Here is a 21784-nt window from a genome sequence, read left to right on the forward strand (position 1 = left end):
GGTGCATTTTAAACCCTGTCATTTGTAGTTCTAGACAGCTGCCCACAGGGAGAGATGCAGTCTAGAGGCATGGTGGATCCTGTTTGCTGTTTGATGGGAGCACATGGCTAATAACGTTTGAGAGCTGTAATGGTAATAATTCTAAAGACGGGACGCCTGCCTTTTGTGCTGCACTGCTTCCCGTTTCTTTGTTTTTCCAATTTGAACTATGTTTTTAAAAAGTAAACAGTGATTGATAAGAAGAATAGTAAAGAATTCACAAAAGAATAAGAGAATATTCTGGAACTTGTGATTGCAAACAGTTTTTGTGGATAAAACCATGCTTGTCTTTTTTTAACAGGGAGTCACATTGAGATTAAAATCTCTTTTACAAGAGAGCCCTGTACACATCACAATAAAAACAGAATATTAAAACAATATATTTCAGAACACAATTAACAAAAATAAACATTTAATAAAACAATAACATTTAACTACATAGAGGTCCTCAATCAATAATTTAAACTGCCTGAGTGGCACCATCACATCTAGCTGCATTGAACTCTTTCTATTGGTCCACAAATTAGGGGCAAAAACCAAACACGATTTTCCCAGATCTGTGGGGACTGAAGGGATCTGTAGTGCTGTCCATTCCTGTGAACGGGTTTGGTAACTTATGATTCTTATCTTAATTAATGAAGTTCTATACGGAGGGAGTTTCTTTAAGATTACTTGGTAAATAACTAAAAGAGAATGCAGAGCTCTTCTTACAGACAGAGGTCCATCACACATTTTATACAGATACAATGATGAGTCCTAAAATTGTTCCCTGTGATAAAACGTATTGTGGAAGTGTTTTAAAATAGAGGTTGCCGCATGCATGTAAACAATTTCACCAAAATCCAATACAGGGAGTTGTTTGAACAATCGTTCTCCTATTTTTAATACTAAGGCATGATTTATTTCGATATAAAAAGAACAATCTTGGATCTTAGCTTCTTAGTCAGATTTTTTATATGCATTACAAAGGATAACTTGTCATCAATCCAGACACCCAGGTACTTATATTGAGAAACAAGCTCAATTTGTGCTCCATTTATAGCGCACATATGCAGGTCCTTAGGGTCAACATTTCGTGACCTAGAGAACTGCATGAGCTTGGTTTTACTTGTATTTAACACTAATTTAAGATCTGTAAGTGATTTCTGAATTGAATCAAAGTCATGTTGAAGTTCACGAATGGCCTGCTGCACTGAGGTGGCACAGGAATAGAAAACTGTGTCATCTGCATAGAGATGAATGCTAAAAGAATTAAGTGTTTCCTATTCATTAATATACAAAGTTAACAATAATGGACCCAAAATCAAACCCTGAGGAACACGTTTTTGAATCAAGAAATTCTGATTTAACCCCATCGATCAAGATGGCCTGAATTCTGTCACTAAGATAATTCTGAAACTGTAAACAGTCTCTATATCCAAGGCCTACTCTTGATAATTTCTTCAGCAAAACAGAATGATCAACAGTGTCGACTGCCTTTGACAGATCAATAAACAAGGCAGCACAGCTCTTTTTAGCATCAAAGACATTGACAAGATCATTAACAACTAGCGTGGTTGCTGTGGTAGTACTATGCCCAGGCCTAAACCCAGATTGGTTTATATTAATACAATTATCAGATAAAAAGGAACAAAGTTGTACATGAACCAAGGATTCAAGAATTTTAGCTAAACAATGAGTCTTGAAGTGGGGCAATAGTTGTCAAGATCTTTTGTGTCCCCACCGTTATGGAGTGCCAGCACATATGCAGATTTCCAAGCTTTTGGAATACTTTCTGATAACAATGTTAAATTAAAATGTGGTCTACTGAGCCAGCGATAAGGGGTGCTGCACACTTAAGCAGACAAGGCTCCAAATGATCAGCCCCTGTGGATTTTTTTGGGGTCTAATGTTAACAAAGCATCCAGGACTTCTTTATCAGTGAATTTCCGAAACGAGAACTCCGGACTAGCATTTTCAGTATCATTCAATAAACTTTCACCATCTACATCCAAACTACTTTTCAAGAGCTGGCTTGAAAATACATTCAAATATAAAGCCTGCAGAGATAAAACTGTGATTAAATGCATTAATGATATCAATTTTGTCAGTAATAGGGACAATCTAAATTAATTTATTGGGGAGAGAATAGGAGATTACAACCCTTCAGTGAATTAACTGCTTTCCAAAATGGAGCTTGGTTCCCTGTACATTCAGATATCTGATTATTATGTTAATACACTTTTGCTTCTTATATATATATATATATATATATATATATTTTTTTTTTTAAACAAATTTTACACAGATTTCTCAACCGCCTAAAAGACTGCAAGTCTGGGCCCGAGTCTGTGAATCTAGCTTTGGCCTAGGCAGCATCTCTGTTTTATAAAACTTAAGATAGCTCTGGACTGAACCAAGGGCAAGATCGATTTTGTATTCACATTTTTTTAAAGGGAGCATGTTTATCTACAATACAATTGAAAACATTTGAGAAGTGGTTCAGAGCCAAGTCTGGGTCAGGTATAGATGCAATAAAGTCACCAAAATAAAAGGTCAAAAATAAAAGGCCTGCTCATTGAAATGTATATTGTTGATAAAACAAGGTTTGGATCGAAGCATCCATATATCCCTGACACATGCAATGGGACAGGGATCACTAATATCCAAAGCAAATACCCCACTCCCAGCATATTTGTAAATATGAGGTCAAAGTCGACTTTGTAGGGTCCTTTAAGTTTGGACGTGGGGGCTTTGTAATCAGCTGAGTCAAATTTAGATTAGTACAAAAATAATTTAGACAATCCGCATCCTGCGTTCACCATGCAAGATTGAAATCTCCAGCGATCGACACCTCTGGGGTAATGAAAATGGCAGTTCAATCAGTGAGTCCGTTTAGTACACACTTCTTGGCAGAAGGTGGACGATAGATTCCGATACCTGTTATTCTTGAGTTTGTACAACTGAAGACTTAAAGCCAACAATTCAAATAGTTTAGGACTGGAAGTAGCCTTTAACAGAGACACAGAAAGATTCTTTGTGTAAATAGCAACACCACCACCTTTGCCTTTCCTACCAGCCCTGAACACATTGTAACCATCCGTAGCAACATCAGAGTCCAGGGTTTTATTAGTTAACCAGGTCTCAGATACAATATAAATATCAGGGTCTGCCTGTGAGGCCCAGATCTTGACATGATCAATTTTAGGTAATAAACTACAAATATTAACATGTAAAAATGTCAAACCTTTTCTGCATTTAAAATCATATGGATTCTATACTTTGAGATTTCAGAACAGGATACTCAAAGATTGGATTATACCTGTTAGGAAAACAAAGCAAGAATAGCAATGACATTTCTCCAGTTAGCACCATTTGGCATGTCACCACTTTCAGACAACATGTGGAACTCTCACAGTGACCAATGAGGAGATGGTAAAAACTGACTTACATGTAATGCTAATATTGTCCTCATGTCTATTTAGTTGACCAACAACGTTCCCAATGTTTGATGACAACAGCCGGGAGCCATTTTCACCCAGGTGAATTCCGTCTTTCACAATAAATCTATCAAAGCTGTCCTTTGTGCTCGGTCTCTGCTTCACACTGCATGCTCAACCCAGATCCAAAATAACCTGTTGCTTTACACCCTGAGACATACATGTATGCTGACATTCATTTGTTGAGGTGTCTGCTTTCTAACCCCAACTATGTGTACTATATTACAGTAGGCATATGCACCTTCTGTGGAAGGTTGTGAATTGATTTGCTATTGAATCAAATCTGACAAAAGTAAAACAAAATTATTGGACTGCCAATATTTTGTCACCATATATGTAGCCAGGCCTACTGAGAAAAGTTAATAGTGTGAAACCAGAATAATTGTCTCCTATGTTATGCATCTGGATGACATTATTATTATGTTCATTGCATTGAAAGGGACCTCTTTTATCTTTCATAACTGACAGGGATGTGAAAAAGCCTAACCAGCTAAAATAAAGAAGGTACTTCATGGGTAAGCATCTGTATGAAGGGGATTGAGGAATCCCAATCAAAACAACCGAGGTAAAGCCAGATTCAGGTTGGATATTCAACGGATATTTGCCTGTAGTTTTCCTTACGTCCACAAACAGCAGTTAGGGGCCGTCAACATAGTGACAAATCTTATTTATCAAATTTCAATAGCTCTTTAACCATTACTCCTAAAACTGGTTGTAGCTAACCGAATGGCATAGACACACATTGCACACACTTTTTGTTGTTGTTGATTTACATCTTGCACTATTTTAAATTATTTAAATAGCGAGACATCCAGTGCAGTAACGCGACCGATCCCGGAGAGGCTGGCGGGAGCCCCGGGGAGAGTACTCTTTTCTTTGTGAAGGGCATCGCGCCCTGGAATTGGTTCGCCCTGAGAAAGGGGTCCAAGCCCTGGAAAGCCTTGTGGTTTTGGCTGCGTCCGGTGAGCTCTCCCTGGCCCTTGAAAATCCAGGGGAGATGGTGTAAATCTCACACTGGGCCGTACCCATATTCGCAGCAGGTCTCCAAGGTAAACAGCCTCTGGCATGTTATAACAATGTAGGTAAGGGAAGTTGGCAAAAAAGGTCAGGGGTGCGAAGCGGGGCTGGGGGAGCAGTTGCTCTGTCGCCCTCTCATTACTATTAGAAGTTCGTTGTGCGGCCCATCTCGCGGTCTCTCGTGCGTGGTCTCGCAAGGGGCTGCATGCGGGGGTTCGTCGGGGTGGTGTCCGTCAGAGGGCCGAAGGCGGACCTTTTTCTGGGGGGGGGGTCCAGCAGGTGGCGGCCCTTCTCGTGGAACTCCTCAGCTACGGTGCTTGCCGGCCCCACAAATTGAAGGTGGGGAGGTCTCCTCTATGCTCACTAGACTTGAGGCGGAGACTAAACCCATTGGCCTCGCAGTGATAGGGCATTTCATGGATCTGGCTCATGCCCTACGAAGTGGGGAGAGGCATCTCCAGCTTGTCTGGGGAGGGAGGCCTACATCTGATGTGAGTAGTGCCGCTAGATACTGCAATGGGTATTTGGTTCTCAAGCCTATAAGTATTGCACTGGCACTTGATGTCGATTGGGTGTAAAAACACAGTTAAAGTCCGCTGAAGGTTAGTAGCGGCAACTGATGTCCAGTTTGTAAGACAGAAAATGTCTCAGATGATACCACAGGGTGTGATTCTAATGACATTTGGTGTATTTGCTTGGCTAAGAAGCCTATGGTGCGAAGCTACCATCTGTGGGATTATGACTGAATGCCTCTAAGTCAGAATCCCCTTAAATGTAACAATACCATAGCACAGCGGATCTTCGGTTGGCCCGGTATAACCTGCCTCTTTTGGCAGGTGAGGAAAGCCGTCTGTGACGGGGTTGGGGTGCGGACGGATGAGTTGTCGCCCCTCTCCTGATGCACACTGCATGTTTGTGGGGAACCTGTTGCTAAATCACTCGTAGACAACCTGATTCCGGGTCAGGGTTTCATACGTAGCAGAGCAGCTCACTCACTCGCTGCAATCTATTGAAAGTCAGCCCTCGATCCAAGCTTTTGTCGGGGACGGAGGGCGTCTTCCTCCACCATCCTCCTCCTTTACTTACGGGTTACCAGGTGAACGCAGAAAGACTCAGAGTGTGAGAGAGCCCAGGCAGGTGGGTCGAAGGCATAAGACATTTGGCTCTGGATAGGTAGGGGGCTAGGTTGTGGTCGCCCATCCGCCCAGGCCCATCCTCTGATGGGACTGTGAGTCAGGTTAGGACTCGCTGTGGAAGTCAAATGGTCACCAGGTGCACGAGCAGGCCTCCCCCAAGGCAGGGGGCACTCAGAGTCCGAGCAGGGGCGGCCAGATTCAGGGGCTGGGGGCAGCACTCAGGCTGTGGAGGTTGGGTTGGGGACTTTGTCTCTGAGCGGATAAAAGCGGGCAGGTCACCAGGTGCACAGAGCTTGTTTCAGGTTACCAGGTGCACGTGGTTCCTGACAGCGGGACTATAGACATTTTAGTAATTCCAGGGAGTAAGCTATACTCTAAGGCCAAGGGAGAGGGGTGTTGACCGGGTAGGGAGAGTAGGTGTGGAGGCCTGGAGGTCTGTAGTTCCAGGGAGTAAGCTGTACACTCAGGTCCAGGGAGAGGGCAGGCAGGTGGGCGGGCAGGGAGTGTAGGCCTAGAGGCCAGGAGTCAGAGGTCACCAGGTCAATGGGGGCCTGCCTGGAGATCAGGAAGGCCCCAGGGAGAAGGCCAAGTGAATAGGTGTATGAGTGACACTGTCCTTCAGAAGGGCAGAGCAGGCTAATTAATGTTTTAAAAAAGTGTGAGATGAAATTGGACAAGCTAGAGGGTGTGCAATATAAAAGGATAGTTAGTGGACATTCTGAATCTTGTTTGAGGTCAGTAGGTCACATGACCAAGGAGCTATTGAAATTAGTATCATGGAAAAACATTAAAAATTCATGTAAAATTTCATGAAATGAAGATGGACAAACTAAAGCATGTGCAGGCCCACTGAGTGTACAGTCGTGGCCAAAAGTTGAGAATGACACAAATATTAATTTTCACGAAGTCTGCTGCCTGTTTGTATGATGGCAATTGCATATACTCCAGAATGTTATGAAGAGTGATCAGATGAATTGCAATTAATTGCAAAGTCCCTCTTTGCCATGCAAATGAACGGAATCCCCCAAAAACATTTTCACTGCATTTCAGCCCTGCCACAAAAGAACCAGCTGTCAGTGATTCTCTCGTTAACACAGGTGTGAGTGTTGACGAAGACAAGGCTGGAGATCACTCTGTCATGCCGATTGAGTTCAAATAACAGACTGGAAGCTTCAAAAGGAGGATGGTGCTTGGAATCATTGTTCTTCCTCTGTCAATCATGGTTACCTGCAAGGAAACACTTTCAGTCATCATTGCTTTGCACAAAAAGGGCTTCACAGGTAAGGATATTGCTGCCAGTAAGATAGCACCCAAATCAACCATTTATCGGATCATCAAGAACTTCAAGGAGAGCGGTTCAATTGTTGTGAAGAAGGCTTCAGGAAAGTCCAGCAAGAGCCAGGACCATCTCCTAAAGTTGATTCAGCTGCAGGATTGGTGCACCAGCAGTACAGAGCTTGCTCAGGAATGGCAGCAGCCAGGTGTGAGTGCATCTGCACGCACAGTGAGGTGAAGACTTTGAGGATGGCGTGGTGTCAAGAAGGGCAGCAAAGAAGCCACTTCTCTCCAGGAAAAACATCAGGGACTGATATTATGCAAAAGGTACAGGGATTGGACTGCTGAGGACTGGGGTAAAGTAATTTTCTCTGAATCCCCTTTCCGATTGTTTGGGGCATCCGGAAAAAAGCTTGTCCGGAGAAGACAAGGTGAGCGCTACCATCAGTCCTGTGTCATGCCAACGGTAAAGCATCCGGAGATCATTTATGTGTGGGGTTGCTTCTCAGCTAAGGAAGTGGGCTCACTCACAATGTTGCCTAAGAACACAGCCATGAATAAAGAATGCTACCAACACATCCTCCGAGAGCAACTTCTCCCAACAATCCAGGTGCAGTTTGGTGACGCACAATGCCTTTTCCAGCATGATTAATTCACAAATGGTGTCCAGGGCACAGCTGGGAGCGGAGGTGGGTCGATAGCAGGCGACAACAGTGAGAGACTTATTTCTGGAGAGGTTAATTTTTAAAATTAGAAGTTCAAACTGTTTGGGTATAGACCTGGAAAGTATGACAGAACTTTGTATATCAATCGAATATTTAACATTTCTTAAAATGTTCATGTTTGTTCAGAATATAACTGTAGCCATCAGGGAGTACCTTGCCATAAGGCAAAACTAAGTAGCTCGGGGAACAAAACATCCATATTTTGGGTCCATGGCCAGGAAACTCCACAGATCTTAATCCCATTGAGAACTTGTGGTCAATCCTCAAGAGGCAGGTGGACAAACAAAAACCTACAAATTCTGACAAACTCCAAGCACTGATTTTGCAAGAATGGGCTGCCATCAGTCAGGATGTGGCCCAGAAGTTAATTGACAGCATGCCAGGGCAGATTGCAGAGGTATTGGAGAAGGGTCAACACTGCAAATATTGACTCTTGGCATCAACTTCATGTTATTGTTAATAAAAGCCTTTGACACTTATGGAATGCTTGTAATTATACTTCACCATTCCATAGTAACATCTGACAAAAATATCTAAAGACTGCAGCAAACTTGAAAAATGTATATTTGTGTCATTCTCAAAACTTTTGGCCACGACTGTACATTCTGAATTGTGTTTAAAGTCAGGTCACATGACCAAGGACCATTGAAATGTGAATGTTTAAATTCATGTAAAATCTTGAGATGAAAATGGACAAACTAAAGGGTGTGCAATATAGAAGGGTAGCCAGTAGACATTCTGCACCTTGTTTGAGTCCAGTAGGTCACATGACCAAGGAGCTGTTGAAATAAGTTTGAAATAAGTTTGAAAAATGAATGTAAAACCGTGTGAGATGAAAATAGACCAACTAAAGGGTGTGCAATGTGTAGGCCCACTGAGTGTACATTCTGAACCTCGTTTGAGTCACATGACCAACACAATTCAACTTGGAATACAAAATGGTGCTCACATTTCCACATGTTTATTAGCTTTGCAAGGCAAATTAATAATGTCCAAATTGTGAAAATAAGACCTCTGCAATGTGTGTGCAATTTTTCCAACATCATGACACTTATCTGGAGTGTGGCTCAAGTGGTTTGAAAGCGCGATTATTGAATATCCAACCTGAAACTGGCTTTACCTCGGTATCAAAACAAATGTGAAACGTGTAGGATACCATCGCTAAGGATATTCAGAGTGAAAACTGTGTGTAAAACGAATTTTCTTCAAAGAAAATGAAACAGTTGAAGACCACAACTCAAACTCAAATAGAAATTGAAACCCACAATTGAAAGCCCTGGCAATACTGGCAATTCACGCATAGGGTTATACTTATAAACAAACCATCCTCATAAAACAGTGTTTGACTAGGCAATGAGATTGAGATCACCACATTGCTGCTGCTTAGCATACAGGCAAAACAAAAAAAACTAGTTTCGAGTTAGGCCATACCAACTATCGCTACCGGTAGTTTGAGGTGGAATGGGTGTATCCCAGGTCACGTTCAAATGTAGATTATCAATGCAGAGGGCGATAAACTAAAACTGTAATAATATATATATATGTATATATATATATATATATATATATATATTTTAATTCCAACATATTTCACATTCAAATCCTAGGGCTCGCTATTGGAAACTAATATTAGTTTCCAATGGCTAGCCCTAGGATTCGCATCAAAAGCCCCCCCCATTGTGCCAGAGGTTTGGCAATCTCACCTGTCTGGTCCGCCTCCTACTCGCATACCTACGCCGTGAGACAAAATGTCGGAAGGCCTACCTAGTTAAGAAAAAAACAATACATGCTTGGGGTTCTACAAGGTTTCTAATGGCATTTATGCAGGCCTTGAATTAATTACTATACATGGTTTTTACATTAAGGTTTTTAAATTGAGACTTCTCTAAAATATACTCACTTCGGATCGAAAGATGTTCCTGATTTTTGTCGTGACCGTCCTTATGGCAACAGGTAGGGAGAGGAAATTCAATGTTTTTCGAGAAGGGAGGGTCAGGGCACAATTTAATCAATAAGTTAGTTACTGATTTGTGTATTTCTTAATAAACGTCTTCTTTTAAACCGTTTATATTAACTTATTTTGATGTCGAATTCGTAGGGAAAAGTGCTAAATTGTATTTTTTATTTTTCATCGTTAGAGGTGACCTGGATCTCTGGAGTTCGTTGTTTTGTCAGGTGTTGATCACCAAATGGCTACATCTGTATTCATTTGAACATGTATAAATGCTATGTATCCGTTGGCATCATCACGTGCCCGAAATACTATGTTTATGTATTTTTTACAATTTGTAGGTGTGTAAAATCACCACCGTATAAGTAATATTGAGTGTTTTTCCTATAGAAATAAAATGTATAACGTTAATAATAGTTCTATGTATTTTTCAGATAATCATTAGTGGATTTGTGATTCATTAGTTAAATCACAGATATCCAGTTCTCCAATGGTGGACAACAATCTATATTTACATGTCAGAATACAGTAAACTAAGGTTTACTAGACACTTTCATTTTAATGCCTGAATCATAGTCAAAGCCTTTTCTTTTCTTTTTTTACTTTCAGATGAAGTATTCATCATATCATAAATATGTTTGACTCCTGACATTGTTTTGTGCACACACATGGCCTGGAATAAGGTGAAGGGGTGTGATTTTGATAATATCACATCAACGATACTAGTCAGACTATCTCCCTACTCCAAATATGATATGAAACTGTAGTTCAACAGATTAGTCTATCTAGCAGGAATTCCACAGTGATGCTACCTTTTTGACAATTGAAGAGCGGTGAAGCAATCTTAGCAAGTTGAAGTTTCTGATGGAGCCAAGTAACATCTAATATGTTCATGCCAGATGCCAATGTCTGCCTTATACATTTGATACCATTTTACCCCCTATGAAATGTATAATTCAGTCAAAGCTGAACTATTACAGCATTTAGGGCTTTTACTCAAATGTAGAGTTTTGTTGATGGAACATGCACAGCTTAAGGTCTTGGTGAGTCATTGCATCTATTCTCTATGATACCAGTCTTTAGTTATGACATATCGTTGTGACTGTCACTTGCAGACTGGTCAGCTTCCTGCCACACCCAGAGTACCTTCACTCTCACAGAGCTGCTGAATTACAAATTAGAAAATTTAGCAAATAATGTACTCACGAGAAAAGTACACTGCCTTCAGTTAACAACAAACACTTTCTTGCACACTGTTATGGGTGGTGAAGATATCTATCTCTACCTGCATGCATTGAGACAAACTATCCTCTTTAAACACTCCTATTCTCTCTCCAGGCTCCACCATGGCCATCTCTGTCCAGTGTCCTGTCAAGAGGTACGTGGTCATCCTGTTCCAGCCGGTCACGCTCACCTGCAACTTCCAGACCACTTCCACGCAGCCGCCTGTCATCACTTGGAGGTACAAGTCCTACTGCAGGGACCCCATCCAGGCAGCCCTGAACCCCAGCAGCGCTGACAACATCCTGTCCCAGAACAACCCTAACTACAACGCCAACATTGAGTGTGCCGACAACATGCGGACAGTGCGCATCGTGGCCTCCAAGCAGGGCAGTGCTGTCACTCTGGGCGAGGAGTACCAGGGGCGAAAAGTCAGCATCTTGAACAGTGAGTTTGACTTTTTGTGATTTCAAATGTGATGTGTGTGTGTGTGTGTGTGTGTGTGTGTGTGGGGGGGGGGGGGGGGGGGGGGGGGCAAGCGGTATGTGTGCCTGTCTCTCTGTCTGCGTTACTTCCATTACAAGGCTCCTATATCAGAGTGAGTCTTGTCTGTTGCCAGTGTCCCCTCCTCAAACCCACCGTACTTGTCTCTTTAGACGCAGACCTGAACCTTGCCCAGACGGCGTGGGGAGACAGCGGCGTGTACGTGTGCTCTGTGGTGTCTTCTCAAGACCTGACAGGGAACAGCGAGGACTACACTGAGCTCATAGTGCTGGGTGAGTGGCTCCTATCCTCACAGACCCTTTTTAGAGCTCCCCTGACCTGCTGTCATCTTCCACCTGTCCACCACCACCCCCCCCTCCATTTCCACCAAGTCCTATACTACTGCTCCTCACAGAACTGCTGTCCTATGAGGAACAATCACTCGTTTTCTCTGTGCTAGTTTCTCCTTAGTTCTCTTGGGTTTATTTGTTGAGTTAGCTGGACACCATGTGGAGCAACACAAAATCTAATAGCAGTAGCAATCAAATGTAAAATATCTTGAAAAGCCAAATCCAATTTTCAGGCAGTTCCACAATTTCCAAATTTGCTATTTGACTCCGGATTCTGTATAAATGAGACGGCACCCATCAAGGCTGAGTGAAGTTTCTCCGGAAGGATCCATGACTTCTATTTTGAAGTGATTCATGAATCATGAACCACTTAGCAGGGACTTCCAAGAAGGACAAGTTGTTGTGAGGGAGACTCAAGAGGGCAAAAGTGTAGTAATTTATTAGAAAGATAGTTGGGGCTTTTAAAAATAATTGTGGCTTTCTTTCTTTCACAGAGAGAAAGTCAAATACCACTGATCTCCTGCCTGAGATTGACTTACTGGTTATGGAAGGTACTTTCCAGTTTGCCCCTTAAAACCAGTAGAGCTCAACCCTAGCCTAAGAGCCCTGTTTTTTTAGTAAACTAGGTCACGGTTTAGGTTCAGTTTCAGGAGAATGACATTTGGCCTGAACCCTCTTGCAAATACCTCATAGCTTTGAATGAAACGACATGTGGTCAATGTAGTTAGAAAATATAGAGTCAAAGAAGCAGCCTCCCTTGAGAAAGGCCGACAAAACTACGGTTTTGCTGGTTTGATTGATCAAGCCTGGTTGACTTTAACAAGCTTGTTGGTGTTTTTATCAAGGTAGTTCGTGCAACGAATTTGTCTGTACTGAATCAAGCCTTTGTTGTCTATTTTTAAACATTACAGCACCTTCAAGGTCTAACTTTAGAATGAGGAACCACATTGCTTAACATCTCAAAATGTGCACTGACAGAGCTAAAAAGCTACCAAAAAACACCTCTTTAAAAAATGTTTTTTAGGGAAGTCCCCTCACAACAACTCAAACAATGGATAATTAACCCTTGAAATATAAAATTAGTTGGTTGCATTGGTTAAAAAGTTATATTCAACTGTAAAAAAAATTTCTCTCCTTCATGGTCGAGACCACAAAACTCTCAGCAGAACATCATGATTGCCCTAAAAGCTGTGACATTGTTGTAATATGGGGCCACTCAGCACATAGCTCTGGTCTGTTTTGTGTTGACTCAAACCGCAAAATAACTCTTCAGTCAGACTGCAGCCTATGACATTTATAGGAAATGTGTGGTTGAATATGTCCTCTTTCAGTATATTGGCTTGTATTGTTTTTCTTTCCCGTGCAGCTAGCTCCCTCATCTGACAGAATGACTCACTGAACCCATTGTTTGAAAAAAATGAAAACCGAAACCTGTGTTATCTGGTTTCTCTGATGTCTGAAATGAACCTCTCGTGTAGATGCTCCATTGTTTACTGCTTGTCCTTGTGACTTTTCACACTACTCATACTGTGGCCTTGCATACTAGACCGACCATTGGACTAGCCAAGCTACAGGTTCTAATACAAATGTTTATTTTTCGATACTAGGGCTCTGTTCTCCAGTGTTCTTGATAGACTAGTAAATTGTCACATTCTTGTCACATTCTTGCCCACATTTTTGAAGAAGTTAGCTTTGTCAAGTTGTCTTTTTGAACAATGGAAGTTATCTACTTCTCTGGTTTAAACAGAGCCACAGGAAACCTAGAACTGCATGAACAAGTGCTATGTAAATACAGAAACGTTAACAGTCAACCACGCTGATAGTCACCCAGAGAACGCAGAGGAGATGTTTAATTTTGACTGAATGGCACACACATTAGCTTGTCTATACATGCATAATTATAATCCCCCCCCCCCCCCCCCCCCCCTACTCTTTCTCTGTATACAGACTGGTTGTTGGTAGTACTGGTAGTGTTTGGCTTCCTGCTGCTGTTGCTCCTCATAGCAATCTGTTGGTGCCAGTGCTGCCCCCACACCTGCTGCTGCTACATCCGCTGCCCCTGCTGCCCAGAGAAATGCTGCTGCCCTCGGGCACGTAAGTACCACCCTCTACCCCTACTTGTCCCTTTTCCACTTGGCACAGAGCATCCTGCTTCGATGCCACTTTCACGTTAGTATGCCCATTCCATTCAACCAAACTCCTTTTTCTCATTTCGTTTCACGTTGTGAATTTGTGACCCTGGCACTGTTTACCTTTCATTTGCCATTCTCATGTACATATTATTTATACACTTTGTGCTGCTACTCTTATCTTCTTGGGCTCCCAAGTGGCTCAGTGGTCTAAGGCACTGCATCTCAGTGCTAGAGGAGTCACTACAGACCCTGGTTCGATTCCAGGCAGTATCACAACCAGCCATGATTGGGAGTCCCGTAGATTGGCGCACAATTGACCCAGTGTCGTCCGGGTTAGGGTTTGGCCGAGGTAGGCCGCCATTGTAAATAACAATTTGTTCTTAACTAACTTGCCTAGTTAAATAAAGGTTAAATAAAATACAATTCATAGAAAGACTTAAGGTTTTGCTCACGCACAACACACCGGCAAATGAAGTAAGTCCTCCAGAATATGTATTTACAGTATGCCACCTAACTACAACGTCAATGTGTCGTAACACTGTGAACTTACTCCTCTCAATTCAGTGTACGAAGCAGGCAAGGCGGTGAAGTCAGGCATCCCCAGCAACTACGCGCCCACGCTCTACGCTCCCAGCATGTACGCCCAGCCACCCTACGGAGGGGTCATGCAACAGCCCGGCATACCCATGCTGCCCTTACCCCAGGGAATGGGCGGCCCCCCACTACACCCCAACGGCTACGGACGGGACTACGACGGAGCCAGCTCGGGTAACTACAGCCCCTCTCCAGTTTTAACGTGACAATTAGCTTGATAAAAGCAAGGACTTGATGCGCAACTTTTTTTCCCCTCTGTGGGCTAATACCAGTATTGCACATTTTCGCAGCAATGTGGTTTTCAATGCTGGTGCGAGGAACCTGTGGGCTAATCCCAGTATTGCACATTTTCTCAGCAATGTGGTTTTCAATGCTGGTGTGAGGAACCTTTTGATAATCTCTGTTTCTGTTTTCTGCTTGTAGTTGGACATGGCTCCCAGGTGCCTTTGCTGCATGACCAGGACAGTGGCGCAGGAGACCAAAGTGAGTGGTTAAAATGCTTAGTGCAAATTCTCAGTCTGTTTGATTATTTGTGATAATACAAAAGTCTAACCAGAGCTACAGCTTCGCTCCCGAATCATCTCGGGGGCTGAAAAATGTCAGCATATTTCATCTTGTCACCGGGGTTGGGCTCATTACCATTTCCGTTCAGTCAATTCACAAATTAAACTGATATTCCCATTCAAATTTTCCACATTGCTTTTCAAAGGAATTTTAGTTTACGAAGCAAACAACATTTTTTTTGTTTACTTGAAATGGAATTGAGACCAACCCTGCTTGTCACAATCTCTCATGATTTACTCCCTCCTCAGCTCGGAGTGGCTACCGTATCCAGGTGGACCCAGATGGGAATGCAACGCGGGCCATCTACTACATGGAGAGACAGCTAGCCAACCTGGACCCCACCCGGTCTGGTGACGCCGCTGGGAAGTACAACCGCTGTGAGTCTTACACCTACACATAAACACAGCCATGTCAACTGTACTGTACTGCAGAGTTCGGGGCCTGTAATCACAAAGAGCCTCAGAGTAGGAGTGCTGTTCTAGGATCAGTTCAATATTGTGTTTTGTGGGTGTTGTTCAAGTGAAAGGGGGAAGTGTTTGTTCATTTCACACGGAGCCTTCAACTGGCTTCATCAACTTTAATGTGTTGTAATGTTAATGTGATAGGGCTTTTTTAACTCTGACTTGCACTTTATCTTGTGCGTTTCCCCATCCTCTTCCTTTTTCCTTCTCCCCCCCATCTCTCTCTCTCTCTCTCAGTGGATGGGGGGATGAGCGAGGTGAGCTCCTTACACGACGACCCACGGGGCCGTGGCGGTGGCCGCTCCCAGGCCCCGCCCCTCGCCACCGTGTACGACCAGGACGAGGCCATGAGCACCATCAGCAGCGTGTCCACGCACGGCCAGCGGGGGCGTGACGACTACCCGCGGCGAGGAGGTGGGCCCTCCCCCCACATGGGGGCCCACGGACGGGCCCGCTCCATGGACAACCTAGATGACATCGCCCGCCGAGACCGCTACCCCAGAGACCCCCGGGATCCCCGCGAAGACTACCCTCCCCACCGCCGCGACGGAGGAGGAGCCAGAGAAAGGAGAGGGTGAGGTTCTTATTTGGTGCCTCTCTCACTCTTTCTCCTTCTAGTGCATGAGCCTTACTTCTCAAAGGTCAAATCTGGGGAAGATAATGATTCGACCCAGTTGTTTACCCACTGGTTTACCCACAGTTTTTTTTTTCTCCCCTCAGCTCGGATGATGACTTTAGCAGCCGCGGCGGCTACGACCGCGGCCGTGACTTTGACGACCGCAGACGGCGCGAGCCCTCCCCTGATGACCGTCGCCGCGGAGGCAGCCCGGTCAGCGGTCTCCAGGGGAGACGCAGCCGTAGTCGTGACGACCTGATGGACATCGAACGTGATCGGGAGCGCGGTGGCGGCCGGGGTGGTGGGCGGGACGCCTACGATGATAGCTTTCTGCGGGAAGCCATGGAGAAGAAGCGTCTAGGCGAGCAGCAGAGGGCGAGGAGCCGCGAGCGCCTGGACAGCGACAGCGAACGCTCGGACCGAGGCAGGGCCCCCCGCGGACCCCCTCCACTTCCCATGTCCCCGCCTTCAAACTACCCCGACCGTCGCTACGACGACAACTACCCAGCCCCTCACCCGCCTCCCTACATTAGCGATGACGAAAGCTTGACGTCCTCCAAGAAGAGCAACCTACGCAAGGTCAGTCAGTCATCACAGGGTTCTGCATATGGGCGTTGAGCATTCAGGGTGCCACTCAAGGCCACAGCGTTATTTACTGCATTGCCATAATGCCTCGTTGATTGTTTCTTTCATAGAACTACTTTCATCAACATAGTTAAAGGGATACTTCAGGATTTTGGCAATGAAGCCCTTTATCTACTTCCCCAGAGTCCGATGAACTTGTGGATGCCCTTTTTATGTCTCTGTGTCTTGCTTGAAGCAAAAGCTAGCATGTTGTTCCCCATAGCATTCCAGTCATTGCGCTAATGCTAGTTAGCATTTGCGAGTGAAAATACCACTAACTTTGTTCATACAGGATGCTGAGACATTAAAAGGGTATCCACAAGTTTCACCTAAACATCACTGTTACCATGGTTATTCCATAGATAATCAGTCAAAGAAGACGCTGTAAAAAAGACGCAATAGTCTCTACAAGCCAGAATGTTGACTAAAATGAATGTCGTGCTATTGGTCCTCTTACCTCAAGGTAGTGGAGATCAAATGTCCACAGTGAAGTGTTGTTTACCCAACTTTTTGCGGCGCTGGTAGTTTTATGTTGCATGTATTTTTCCATGTCTTGATGCATTTCACGTGATGCACAATATGTAAAGAACAGCCGAATGTAACCCGAACTTTGTCGACTGGAGTGCATTCCATCACAATCAGCTGGAAGTGCTTCTGAAATTTGCCAGCTGATTGCCTGCGACAACTTTCGGTCTGTACTTCGGTTAAGATTGGCCATTGTTGACATATTGTGCAAGTAGCGTGCAAATTGCATCTTTATTGAAACTACAAACCGATATACAGACCAGCAATGCTGAAAGTCAGGTTAATAACAATGCTCTGGATATTTTGTGTCAGATTAAGTAAAGTATGTTAAAATTAAGTTTATTCAGCATTCTGACTTGTGCAGGGACTTTTCACAAAAAGGGAGCCTATATGTTAGAGACGAGAGAAGAGTTCCACTCTCGGATTCGTAGAGGCTACAGCGAGTTCCTCTGACTCTTGGGAAGTAGAAAGGGCTCCAAAATCCTGAAGTATCCCTTTAATGCTAGTTACAAAAAATTGTATAATCATATTTAGCAGAAGAAAATATATATCCAGATCCTAGTTTTGCCAGAATTGTGGTGGTATGTTTCAGCATGTTTTTCTCATATGTATGCTTGTTGTCTCTAGACTGACAGTAATGCTTATAGTACAGTATTAGGCCAACTCATTCTGTTTGTTTCAACTCTCTTTCTTTTCTTTTCAGAATGGAGCCGTGAGTCGGGAGAGCCTGGTGGTGTGAGACGTTTAGTATCCCCCAGCGTAACTGATCTGTCCCGTAACACAATTACTAGTCGTCTATGTCAATAGTACTAATGTTGCAAACTTGATACCGTGATTTTATTTTCAATACCTAAACTCAGATATCAAAATTTGGTGCTGGATATTTATGTACAAATGACCTTATTGGGGGTAATTTAGTAATTGTGTGCTTCATATTTACTGAAAACATTGTCAGCCTTATGTCCTCTCAATTATTTTTAATGTACAGAATAGCTCTAACTGAAGCACTAAGTGTAGTGTGTGGTTGAACATACCAAATTAATTAAAGTAGCCTACACTGGAATTGCAATAGCCAAAGTAAACCAAAAATGGTTTTCATTCACTCTTTTTAACCATTCATTTTCACCTTACAGTCTCATCTTACAGTCAATGTGAGTAACCCGGAGCTTTAAGATTATAAAGCAAGTATTAATTTGAACTTTTAATTATTTACTGTGAGAAGTCATGGATTTTTTAAATGAAAATGAGATCATGCTGTACATTTAAAATGGAATAGATTTTATTATGGCGGGAGGTAGCCTAGCGGTTAAGAGCGTTGGGCCACTAACCGAAAGGTCGCTGGTTCAAATCGGTGAGCCAACTAAGTAAAAAATCTGCCGATGTGCCCTTGAGCAAGGCACTTAACCCTAATTGCTCTGGATAAGAGCCTCTACTAAATGACTCAAATCAAATAATAGCCATGTTATTTTTACATTGTTTATCATCGTATTTAGAGTTTTGGATTAGTTTTAACTGTCTGTCCAACAATGATATTTGTCATGAATAATGTCAGCCATAGGCAGATTATATTTGTTCATTTAATTTTTTTATTTTATTATTGCTATGAAAAATGTACTTACTCCATTGTTGTACAGTCTACTTGTCATACCCACTGTCCATACTGTGTTGACTGTGATTTACAACAAGCGTAATTTTACAATAAAGCTTTTTCAAAATGCTCAGGGTTTTTTCTATATAAAAATACAGTCTATGGGGCAAACTTCTACTTAAGTCAAATAGTCACTTAGTCATGCGTTGACGTCAATTGGAAACCGGGTGAAAATTCTATAATAGGCTCTGACATGCTGTTCTAGGAGGTACCACCGGATGTCACTGTCTTGTTTCTGTGGCATGAAGAAGAGCTGTTCGCTGAGGGAGTATCATTTAGGGAATGCTGTATAACATACAGAAGGCACACTAGTATTTCAGTATTTGTTTTTGTCTTTATGGGTATCTACTATTTTCACCACATGAACATCATACCCATGCTTTCTTTCCTATTTCCATAGATTTTACTCTAAAGGCCTTTCACGTTGCTTGTTCAATCTCCATGTTCAATGTCTGCCAATATGTAGACGTGATGGATGTGCTGTAACACTGGGTCTGACTGAATGGTGGCCTTTGTTTATACCTGTTATTGAAATGTGTTCAGGAATTTAATTGTTGACAAATTTTGCTATGGCAAGTCATGAGGATTGGTACTGTACCAGGTAAGAGCCCAGCTGCCACCTGCTTGGTACATCAACTCTGCCAGCACACCAGATTTTGCTGTGTCACCCTGTTTTTGGATAGATCTAATGATATGAAAGCAAATATGCAAACTAAGAGTTATATAGATAATTACAAACCGTGTGGTTCGATCCCTTTATGCTGATTGGCTGAAAGCCGTGCTATATATTGAAATGTTCCACAAAGAGGGCCCAACTATCTTTAAATCAATGTTATTCACTCACTACAACCTGCCTGGCACTACAATTAAATGTTGTTGCCTATATAAAGACAGTGATTTATGTTTGACATATTTATTCTAAGGGTATGAATACATATTAAAAGTAATACAACTGATACAGAATTGTGTTTTCCCTTTGTTTTCTTTGATTGATTCAACAATGGAGAGAGCGAGAGAGAGAGAAGGAGAAAATGAGAGCGGGAGAGAGTAGGAGAGAAGGCAGATGCCATAGGAGAGGAGGACTTGCTAGTTCCTATCTGCTGGGCATTAGAGCTCTTCACTGGGTGCATATCAACTGATGAGGTATGAGTCGTACCACATGTATGGGACTTGTGTTCTTATGTTTCATTTTAGCTTTAGATTACTCATCTTGATTTTATTGCAATTATGTTACTTGACTTTTGATTACTATTTTTAATTGCATCAGTGTGTTCAGGGCTGTAATACCTATTGAGAGCAATATTGGTCTTGTTGCGTAACACTACTTTATTTGATAGTCTGCTGAAATGCTTCCATTGTATTCCATTGTTTGCCTTTAATACCTCACTGTATTGCATGCTCTGTATCAGGGTACCATTACAATTCATTGGTTATCACAAACCAGTTCACAAGGTGTGGTTTGTGAGTTCAGCCTCGTGTCTTTCAAACGTGTTAGCACCTGGTTGTTGGCAGCCACATTCAGGCTTTGGTGACAGGGGGAGTGTGGCATTGTGAGAGTGAGTTGGTGACCTTTTATAACATAAGAGTTGTTTTCGTGTGAAAGCTGTGGAGGTTTGGAACCAGTACGGCTTTAGAAGCCTTGATATAGCAACAGAGTTTCTCTCCTCATCCGTGGTCTTTTTTAAAGGCCGAAAACAACAGCATGACTCACACCAATTCATTAATGCCAAGGGGTGTACAGTATGTTGTCTTGGGTCTATACGCAACATTGTAACAGAACAACTAGGATAGCTAGATGGGTAGAGTGCTGTTTCATATCCCGTCAAAGTGTTGTACACTTCTCTTCTTATTCGAGAGGGTGATCCCATTTGAGCTTTTAGAAAATAAGATGAGGTGCCTCGGGAGAAGGGTCCATTGGGACAACCAGTTTAAACAAATTCAATTCAGTTGATCTTGGCATTGTATCTTAGTATAGGGACAACCAGTTTAAACCAATTCAGATGATCTTGGTATTATATCTCAGTATAGTTGACTTAGTTCCCAAGATAGAGCCAGAATTGGGTATGAGGCCAAGTGGGGCACAGTTTGGGGAGCAAATCCTCCGTTCCACAGGGACACAAGCCAGTAGTGACAGACACATCCAATAATCTAGTGACCCGATTTCTTTGGACCCAACAATGGCTGGAACAGATGGACGTAATGACAACATTATCATTCTATGTCATCATAATGTCATGAGACTTCAATGATGGTAGAATGTAGCAGAAGTTTCCAGACCTGGGTTCAAATACTATTTGAAATCTTTCAAATACTTTGAGAGTTTGCTCTAGCCTGCATAAAGCCTGCATAAAGTGCCAGATGGCATATATTGTTTTGATTATTCTATTGATCCATTAAGCCAGGCAACTTCAATAAAGCACCAGATAAAGTACTTGATTTCAAATAGTATTTGAACCCAGGTCTGGAATGTACCAAGATAGCAAGCTAGTATCATCAGATGATGATGATGAATGTTAATCAATGTGAGAGAAAATAATGAGTTTACGTTTCTTTAAAAATATATATATATATATCAGTGAGAGTAGTACCCTTAGAGCTTAGGTATTTGACTGTTGTACTGTTATAATCTCCACCCGGGCACAGCCAGAAGAGGACTGGCCACCCTTCAGAGCCTGGTTCCTCTCTACGTTTCTTCCTAGGATCCTGCCTTTCTAAGAAGTTTTTCCTAGCCACCGTGCTTCTACGTCTGCATTGCTTGCTGTTTCGGGTTTTAGGCTGGGTTTCTGTATAGCACTTTGTGACATCGGCTGATGTAAAAAGGGCTTTATAAATACATTTGATTGATTGATTGATGTCTCTACTGACACCCTGTTTCTAAGCGTACCAATAAGTCACATTTTCTTTTATTTAACCTTTTTTTAACTAGGCAATTCTTATTTACAAT

At 42.7% G+C, this 21784-nt stretch overlaps 1 protein-coding gene across 2 annotated transcripts; it reads left to right on the top strand.

Moving 5' to 3' along the window:
• Positions 1-30: 30 nt before the first annotated feature.
• On the top strand, positions 31-18913 carry LOC139393178 (lipolysis-stimulated lipoprotein receptor-like). 2 transcript variants are annotated; one of them, XM_071141589.1, is made up of 11 exons: positions 31-132; positions 3504-3560; positions 10961-11290; positions 11500-11619; positions 13624-13770; positions 14373-14576; positions 14826-14885; positions 15215-15343; positions 15665-16001; positions 16148-16622; positions 17896-18913. In XM_071141589.1, exons 2-11 carry the CDS (start codon positions 3530-3532, stop codon positions 17929-17931), a joined length of 1869 nt encoding a protein of 622 aa, XP_070997690.1. In that variant the 5' UTR covers positions 31-132; positions 3504-3529; the 3' UTR covers positions 17932-18913. The 2 variants fall into 2 exon arrangements, with proteins under 2 accessions (XP_070997690.1, XP_070997699.1); XM_071141598.1 differs by lacking the exons at positions 31-132; positions 3504-3560 and adding an exon at positions 9398-9624.
• The last annotated feature ends 2871 nt before the right edge of the window (positions 18914-21784 follow it).

This window comes from Oncorhynchus clarkii, chromosome 3 (genome assembly GCF_045791955.1).
Source record: "Oncorhynchus clarkii lewisi isolate Uvic-CL-2024 chromosome 3, UVic_Ocla_1.0, whole genome shotgun sequence".
Classification (NCBI taxonomy): Eukaryota; Metazoa; Chordata; class Actinopteri; order Salmoniformes; family Salmonidae; genus Oncorhynchus; species Oncorhynchus clarkii.

Bases quoted from the DNA above. Each gene is read 5' to 3' on its own strand.
- LOC139393178 (XM_071141598.1), top strand. From the start codon at position 9,585: ATGTTCCTGATTTTTGTCGTGACCGTCCTTATGGCAACAG. The intron at 13,771-14,372 runs GTAAGTACCACC...CTCTCAATTCAG, and splicing joins ATGCTGCTGCCCTCGGGCAC to TGTACGAAGCAGGCAAGGCG. The intron at 14,886-15,214 runs GTGAGTGGTTAA...CTCCCTCCTCAG, and splicing joins CAGTGGCGCAGGAGACCAAA to CTCGGAGTGGCTACCGTATC.